The sequence below is a fragment of the Sciurus vulgaris genome, assembly GCF_902686455.1.
Source record: "Sciurus vulgaris genome assembly, chromosome: 5".
Classification (NCBI taxonomy): Eukaryota; Metazoa; Chordata; class Mammalia; order Rodentia; family Sciuridae; genus Sciurus; species Sciurus vulgaris.
The window spans coordinates 81,681,258-81,690,231 of NC_136465.1; the positions used below are offsets into that span (position 1 = coordinate 81,681,258).

Sequence of the window (8,974 nt, forward strand, 5' to 3'; positions counted from 1 at the left end):
TCCTTAAAAGCTCTTGGCCTCTCTTCCTTCCTGGGCAGTATTTCCTTATGGTTCCAGGACTTAGAATGCAAGTTTGTCCTGTTAGTGCTATGCATCATGAATTTAACAGATCTGAAGGCTAGGAAAAGGCCCACCACCATTCTCAACCTTGTCTCTTTAGGGTGTGTATTAGCCAATGCCCACAAACAATGTAGTTTGAAGTGTGAAGACAGTCCACAGATTATTTTTTTTTAGAAACTGACCACATAGAACTTTTGATCAAAGTATCTTCCATTTGCCAGGCATGGTGATACATGCTAGCTACTTTGGAGAACTGAGGCAGGAGGATCACTTGAGCCTAGGAGTTCAAGGCCAGCCTGGGCAACATAGTGAGACCCATATCTCACAAAAAATCAAAAATGACAAATGCTGGATTAAAAGTGTTAAATGTCAAATCTTATAAATAATGTGCAATGTAAATAGGTTATTTCAGGCAGCAAAATTTCAAGTAGCCCTAATAATCAAATAATTGGATTCCCCCCACAACCCCTGACTCCTTCATAAAGAGGCAAATATGGAGAAATGGGTTTCCAATACAGAGAATAGCAAATTCCAGGCCATTAGCTGAGTTCAGTGCACATGCTGTCCATTCTCATAGATTTTCTACTTCTTCATTTTACTTCTGTACTATTATTACTGATACTTTGAAGAAGAACCTGCATCCCAGAAAGACCCAGCATTCTTTACTCATGAAATAGATATTCGATCGTGTTCATCACGTGACAATGTGCAAGGAAGTTGGAGCATATGGGAACTGAAATTTCAGAGTACAGTCTCTCCTTGTCCACTCTTTCAGTTTACCCTGGTTTATATCCTATTTGGAGGACTTATGTGTATGTGGACAGAAGATATTTACCTACTTCTTATTTCAAAAGCACAGGTGGATACTAAAGGCATCTTATCTTTTGAGGAGCTATAACCAGAATATTTGAACATTGACCAAGTTCAGAATAATCAAGTTCAAAATGACTGTGGTTGTACATAGTAGATGTTGATAAGCACAAATTATAAAATCGTATTGTGTTGATAAATACAAATTATAAAAGCAAGTGGTGACTTCATTGTATTCCAGAATGATATAGTTGTTAAGATTTTCCAAATGAAACAGTGAAGATAAAACTCATTTAAATGAAAAATCAATTTGGTCTTCCTAATTGGAAGGCGAGAATGTTAGAGGAAGGGTCATGTATTTGAATCCCTGTGGTATGACTGAGTTCACAGGTTGAACTCTAACCACCTTCAAACGAGACATCTATCCTCTCCTACGTGATCTGGTCTGCGCAAGTTCCTAGATGCTATTTTCATTTTTCCTTCCTAAATCATCCACATAATTGCCTTTGAGACCATGCTTCACTAACATATAGATAGAATCCATTCATTTAACTATCACATGAGCCACGAATGAAAATCAGGGAAGCAATATCTCCTCTGCCATTGGAAGTGTATAATTAGCTGCTCGTACAGCCTGATGCTACTGATTTTTCTGCCTCATTTGGCCTGCAGCCTGTCCTTTCTGAGAACTCCTATCTTTTCCACAGTTGGAGATGCCCAGAACCACACGCAGCCCTTCCGGTGGGTGAGGCCGGGTAGTGCTGGCTGTACAGCTGAATGGATCACATGTTTCAAACCACTCACAGATGCACAATACTTTTTGAAATACAGGCGTGAGCTATGACTGGCTATATCAGATCCACCCGTTCCTTTTCTTTTTAAAAATGATTTTGGCCTCTCAAGAAACACTATAATTGGTCAGCCTGGGGTGCGTTTGAAAGCCTCCGCGATGGCGTCATTAGCTATTCTCAGGAGAGGAAAGGCAGGGTATCCCCCCTGGGAGGATGACAACACTTGTTTCAAGTTGGGGAAGAGACTGTGGTTCTCTTCCTGCGTTTGGGGGAAAGCGAACACACAATGTTCATTTCCTAAATACGGGATGTGCTGTGCTGGCAGGTCATTTTCCACCATGTCACATCCTTCTGGATGAAGGCAGCAGGGGTCAGGGCAGGAAATGGCAAATTCTCAGAATGAGACAAAGCTTTCCCAGGGTGGCTATTGGTTCTCTGGAACTATAAAGCACACTCATCCAGAAACAGCCTCTGAATTTTCTTTCCTGGAGGCAGCCAGAAGTGAATGGTAAGTGGGGATTCTAGGATATGGTCTGAAAAATGTCCTTTGGATGGTAATACAGGGGTTGTAGCCTTGGTCCATTATGTACTGGGGAAGATTTTTTCTTATTTCCTCTTTTTACTTGGAAATATCACTGGTGTGTTGACTTATGGAAGCCTGCAAATAAAATTAAGGTTCAGGAGTCAGGAGACAAAGATGCTAAACTAGGCTCTGTGAAGAACCAGCTGTATCTAGAACATGTCTCTGGTTCAGTTTCATCATCATCCAGAAGAGAATAATGATTTTTGTCCTGACATCTCACAGTTTTGAAATGCTTTCTTTTTGTGGCTTATTTGCCACTTTAAATAAGTCCCTGATGGTAAAGAGTACAGTGGACATGAAGATGGGAATCTCTGGTAACTAGGAAGGATGTACTTTTACTCCAGGATGTTCGGTTTTCTCTTTATTAGTCACTTTCCACTGGCTTTGATTCAACTTGGTACTAGGTAGGTAACCCTCAATGAGTTGTCCAGCAACATTTTTAGCAACTTTATTTTATTCAAAGTTTTCTTAATACTTTAGAGGAAGCTTTCAAAACAACAAAACATGGAGGTATTAATTGAATGTAATTTAGTTTTAATTGAGCACTCATCAAAGACAGATTTCTGAAAACCTTTGGGCCCTAGTTAGAATGAATAGTGCATAATGCGTCTTAGGCTTGATTCAAAGATGGGAGCCTGGAAGACAAACAGAAGAAAGTTGCTTCAGGCAAGCATCTAACTTAGAAAAAACCAATTTCTTATATTTGACAGACAATATACTTTTTGAGATTTTGGTGACTTGTCTTTTTACTTATCAGAGAAAGAAATGGAAAAAATGGTATTGTAAAACTCCTAGGATCCAAGTCTTCATATAATGAAAGGCTAAAATGTTGTCTTTCAAACAGCAGTGGCTTCAGTTTTGGAGTAGCGACCTATCCCCACCCACCCTCATTTAAATATTTAATAGTTGATGAGGTCCATCTTAAGCGGTTCCTGGGATAGAAGCAGAAGATGGCAGTATTCCTGTTGGCATATGCGGACATAATGTCCTAAGAACTTGTGTGACTTGTTCCAGATCTCAGAACTTTGAGAACTTGATACATGACCTATTAGAAATGGTCCGGTTTCACCTAGCGTGGCAATTGTGGGTATATTTAATTTTTGACGACTCCCCCTTAGGTGAAGGAAGCACAAGCAGAGCAGCGGCAGGCACCGAGGCTCCAAGCTAATTGCTTGTCTGTGTCTCCGCAGGGCATGGAGAGCCCCGTGGCCTGGGAGCCTCAAGGTGCGGATTCACTGCGTCGCTTCCAAGGGCTGTTGCTGGATCGCCGCGGCCGGCTCCACGGCCAGGTGCTGCGCCTGCGCGAGGTGGCCCAGCGCCTGGAGCGCCTCCGCCGGCGATCCCTGGCGGCCAATGTAGCCGGCAGCTCACTGAGCGCCGCGGGCGCGGTCGCTGCCATTGTGGGGCTTTCGCTCAGCCCTGTCACCCTGGGTGCCTCGCTTCTGGCGTCGGCTGTAGGACTAGGGGTGGCCACCGCTGGAGGGGCAGTCACCATCACGTCCGACCTCTCCCTAATCTTCTGCAACTCCCGGGAGGTGCGGAGGGTGCAGGAGATCGCGGCCACCTGCCAGGACCAGATGCGTGAGATCCTGAGTTGCCTGGAGTTCTTCTGCCGCTGGCAGGGCCGCGGGGACCGCCAGCTGCTGCAGAGCGGGAGGAACGCCTCCATGGCCCTGTACAACTCTGTCTACTTCATCGTCTTCTTTGGCTCACGTGGCTTCCTCATCCCCAGGCGCGCGGAGGGGGCCACCAAGGTTAGCCAGGCGGTTCTGAAGGCCAAGATTCAGAAATTGGCTGAGAGCCTGGAGTCCTGCACCGGGGCTCTGGACGAACTCAGTGAACAGCTGGAGTCCCGGGTCCAACTCTGCACCAAATCCAACCGTGGCCACGACCTCAGGGTCTTTGCTGACCAGCCCGCAGGGTTGTTTTTCTGAGAACATCCTTTCCCCCTAATGACCTTGCCTCGAAACTACTCCCATGGGATGCTCCAGAAAAACGCCACGTTGGCTTAAGAGCTGAGTGCAAAGGATGAGAAAATGGGTGGGTGCTCACAGCCCTTTTCCCATCACTGACTTGCCGCCTGGGCTTGTATATGAGGGACTTCTCACTTGTGTGATCTTAGTGGTGTATGTGACCTGAAAACTCTTTTTTTTCCTTTTTAAAGAATCTTTTAGACTTCACATAGCTGGGCAGACACGCCTGGTGTTAGATTTAGAGTTATTCTGGGATTAAGGATGAAGGCAATGACAGTTTGAGCTGAGACTGGAGAGGGTGCCACCCTCTGGGTCCTCTCCAAATCCCACTAGGCTTTGAGGTCCTCAAAATATCTATAAGAGGAGACACTTGCTTTAAAACCTCTCTTCCGGAGTTTCTGATAAAAAGAACTACAGAATTCTGGTCAGGACCCAGAGAGGGCCTGGAGCTGACATTCTTTCTTCTTCCTGCCCTGCTCACAAAGTGTAGTCTCAGAACTGGCTCATTAGTACCACCCAGGAACTTGCCGGGATCACCCAGTAAATTCTTGGACTCGATCCTAGGTTTAAGGAAACTGAACCTCTGAATGTGGGGCCCAGCAACTTGTGTTTAACAAGACCCGCAGACGATTCTGATGTACACTGAAGGCTTGAAAACCACCGCAACAAATGTTAATTTATGGTCGCTTCGATGAGACTCTCAAAGTCTCACGGCCTCTCTAGGGGCTCCGTGGTCTTCAGAGTCAGGCAAAGACAGTCCCAGAAGCAAACAAACAAAAAAAGAATGTACATGCGAGCAAGCAACGCTGGTCAACGCATCCTGGGGCAATTTCTCACCCAACTGAGGGATGTAGCGCCATAAGCCCGTAAGAGGGCAGTGTTGCCCACTCATTGTAGAAACTGGTACAGAAAGGAATGTGAATTTATCAGAAACAGATATTTCCCTATTTTCGTCTCCAGACTACATATTTTTATTTATTTTAAGTTTGGTATTTAATTACTGTTTATTATTTTCATTTAATCTTATTTAATCACCGAATAGTACGTTTCTGAATGGAAGACTACTGAGGCTTTTTTTTTTTATTTTTTAATTGAGACTTTTTTTAAGAGATGAAGTTGAGTTTGATTTTCTAAGAAGTATTTCTTATTCAGAGGGATTTTTTTCCTTTAATGTTTTAAGTAATTTTTAAAAAATAAGTGTGGGGAGTTCTGAACAGAGAGACCAGAACCTGATTTTAAGCTTGTAAATGGAGGCTTGAATTGTGGGATATATAAATGATGAAGCATATTTATCCTGAAGGTACTTTGCCAGAAGATAACACTTGACCTGGAAAAAGAATCTCTTTAGTTTAGGAAATTAAAAAAAAATGCGAGGCAAGTGAAGAAATTACTTAGTCCTTGGAAATGTAATGCCCTAGAAGTTATGTCTTAGGGGAGATAAACAAAATAGTTTGTATTACAGTGTTATAGTGATGTGTCACATTTTGACTTTGGGGACTGTAAGAAACCTGTCAGTTATGGCTAAGAAAATACTTGTCATTTCTTCAGTTTCCATTCCTACAATTGTAATGTTGAAAAATAAGTTGGAAAGTCATCAGGGTCACATACAAAAAATTTGGCTGCATTACTCAATTTGCTATACATTTATCCAACCTATGCCCCTCCTTCCCAATGATGAGAGTGTGTCTGAGGAAGTATAATTTTAGCACTAGGGGGAGGGTTTGTTTTCCCTCTAAATTGTAATGTGTGTCCTGGCTTATTATGAAATTAATATTGGCTTCTTTTTAAACTTTTAAAATATTGTCATTTCCCAGACTGCCTTGCAGAGATGCTAACCCCAGAATGTACTTCATATTGCTGTTGTGTTAAATCACAAAGGTAAGGGGCTGGGGCTGTAGCTCAGTGACAGAGCACTTTCCTGGCCTGTGTGAAGCCCGTGTCTGAACTGTTCCCTAGAAAAAAACTGGGCAATTTTGGAAGCAGCAGCAATAATGGCAGTAAACTTTTTCTTATCATTTGGGTATTTTTAGTATGCCAAAGTCATAAACTTCTAGAGTTATTATTTTATTTTTGTGGCCCACTTTACATCTATGGAAGTGTGTCTGCTTTTGAACAATAGTTACACATAGTAGAAATTCAATAAATACATCTGAATAATTTAATTAACTGGTATTAATAGGAACTTGTTGATAATGAAAGATCATCTTATTTGTCTGCTATAAAGATTGGAGCCTTTACCAGGGTTTAATCAAATTCAGTTAAATTGATCCTAGTGACAAATATTTCTTTTTTTTCGTGGGAATGTGAATAAGGCTTTTCCTTAAGGTCTTCATTCTATAAACAGGTTGAAATGGTATGTCGTAAAGGGAAGGGAAATGGGTATTTAGGATTATAAGTACTACACAAAAATGTCAGGGTTTGAAAATACATGTGTTTGTACTAAATGTTAAAAGTACTTCTCTTTTTGTTTCTTGGGTTTGCAATCATTTGGATTATTTTGTTTCACAATAAAAGAGATTCATTTGGTTCTGTATTTCAAAGATTTATATATTCAACGTCATTCTGCTCCATTAAAAAATAATCCTTAGCAAACATTTTGATTCTAGTTGCTTTGTGCATTTGCTCAGAGATAACTGTCATTTCTAATATGGTAAATGTCAAAGTATCTATTGGGAGAAAAAAGAGAAAGAGAAGTGGAGTAAAAACTACTCTGGATCAGATATGTCAAGCAGTCAGCTTGATTTATTTCTCATTCAATAGTTTGGTGTGAAAAGAAAGTGGAGGGAATTGAGACATTGAGATAAAGACATTATGGGAAAATAAGTGGGAATACAGTTCAATGTAGGAATTTGGAATTTATTTTTTCCAACTGTAGCAAAATCAGTTCTTTTCCTTTATTGAAATAAATAGCTCATGCCTCAACCTTTTTGATCTTTCTATAATTACTTGTAGTTCCATGTTTTCTTGTGTATGGATTAGTCACTTTGAAAAAGGGCAGATATTCGATCATTTTCACTTAGAATACCAAATATTCAATATGAAACTCTATGCATCATTTTAAAAAAAATAATCAATTCATATACAGAAATTCCCTGGCTATCTAGACAGCAGACTTCCAGCACTCTCAAAGCCTTTGAGCATAAGTACAAACTGGAAAGTAAAAGAAAGAAAACCTAGTCAGCCAAGTTAGCTTCACAAAACACAAACCCTAGAGAGAAGCAGATAGGGAGGGCAAGGGGGTGCATTGCAAAGATTCAATAAAGCTACATTCTGCTCTATTTGAACAATAATCCTTAGTGGAGCTGTGGGTATAGCTCAGTGGTACAGCACTTGCCTCGCATGCATGAGACCCTGGATTCAATTCCAGGCACCAGGAAAAAAATAAAAAAAATCCTTAGGAAACATTCTGATCCTAATTGCTTTTGTGCACTTCCCCTAAGACACCTGTCATTTATCAATATGGTATATGTCAAAGTCAAAAGACATAACTATCATTATTGGAAAGGCAAAACTTTGCCTGAAATCTTGCAAATCACTTTTATTTATTTATTTTTGTGGTGCTGGGGATTGAACCCAGGGCCTTGTGCTTGCTGGGCAAGCCTTCTACCAACTGAACTATATCCCCAGCCCTGCAAGTCACTGTTTTTAATGGTACAAGACTGGCTGGGAAATGTAGTATTTTTAACAGAATAGTGCTATCCCCAATATGCCTAGGATTCGGTTGGCAAGGAAGCAAAGTTGGGTAGTTATTGGGGGAGTGGTACAGAATTCCAATCAAAAAGCCTGTTACAGTTGCTGGCAAGTAGTTGGGGACTACTCTGGCAATGACCTCACTCTGCCAGCCTCTGCATCTACACCTTGGAAACATTCCTGGAACTGGAACTGGTGTTATTCTTGACTGTACAACCAAAAAGAGCAGGACACTGTTTGCTAAGGTGGTGGCAAGTTGGTTTCCTATCTTTGCTGAAACATGTGGGATTCCTGTAGTAACAAGTGCCCTTTCATTTAATTGCAGTATATCTCCTGTTGAGTTGGCAGGAGGTTGAAATGTTACTTTTTGTTCCTAGCAAACTCATAAGAGGGAAAGTAAACCCTGCTGTGCTCTGGAACAGGACAGAGTGAGCCCTGAGATCTGAAAACAATCTCAGCAACTAGGGAGTTTTCAGGAGAAGGGAAATGGTACTGATAAAGTAAGACCCATAGAGGGCCAGGCACACACATTAGGGGTCCTCAGCACAACCACAGCTGACTGGCATTAACACTGGAGGGCGAAGAGAATGACCTCCAGTGTGGACATGCCTACCCACACAGAAGATCGTCTATATGAGGTTACATCTGCAGAATATGATGTTTCATCCCATTTTGTATTTCCAACATAACCCCAGAAGTGGGGATGCAAAGGAGCTTTAGCCAAGGGTCACAGCCAAGGTTTCTGATTTCCTTACACAGTAGTCAAATCCTGGTTGGATGCAGTTGCCAAATTTACCAAAACTGTTGTAATTGACGAAAGCTTTTTATGCAGATGGAGTTGGGAGAAGCTTTTTATGCAGATGGAGTTGGGAGAACAGTGGTCTTCTTTCTTTCAGGTGAAAAACTTCTTTTTCTAGGCTCCCTGGTTGACATGCAGGCCTTTGCTTCTGCCCTTACCTTATTACTGTAATAGCACTCTCAACAATATCATTTAAGAACAATGATTTTATCAGTGCTTAAATAAAATGACATTTAGATCATATAGAAAATAAATGTGGAATGTTTAA

General features: G+C 41.5%; 1 protein-coding gene across 1 annotated transcript; it reads left to right on the forward strand.

The window, feature by feature from the left end:
* The first annotated feature begins 2,029 nt into the window (after window positions 1-2,029).
* Window positions 2,030-6,748, forward strand: APOLD1 (apolipoprotein L domain containing 1). The gene is given in 3 exon segments (XM_079140071.1): window positions 2,030-2,164; window positions 2,167-2,169; window positions 3,435-6,748. Coding segments are annotated over 3 exon segments (867 nt in total). The 5' UTR covers window positions 2,030-2,044; the 3' UTR covers window positions 4,179-6,748.
* Window positions 6,749-8,974: the final 2,226 nt, after the last annotated feature.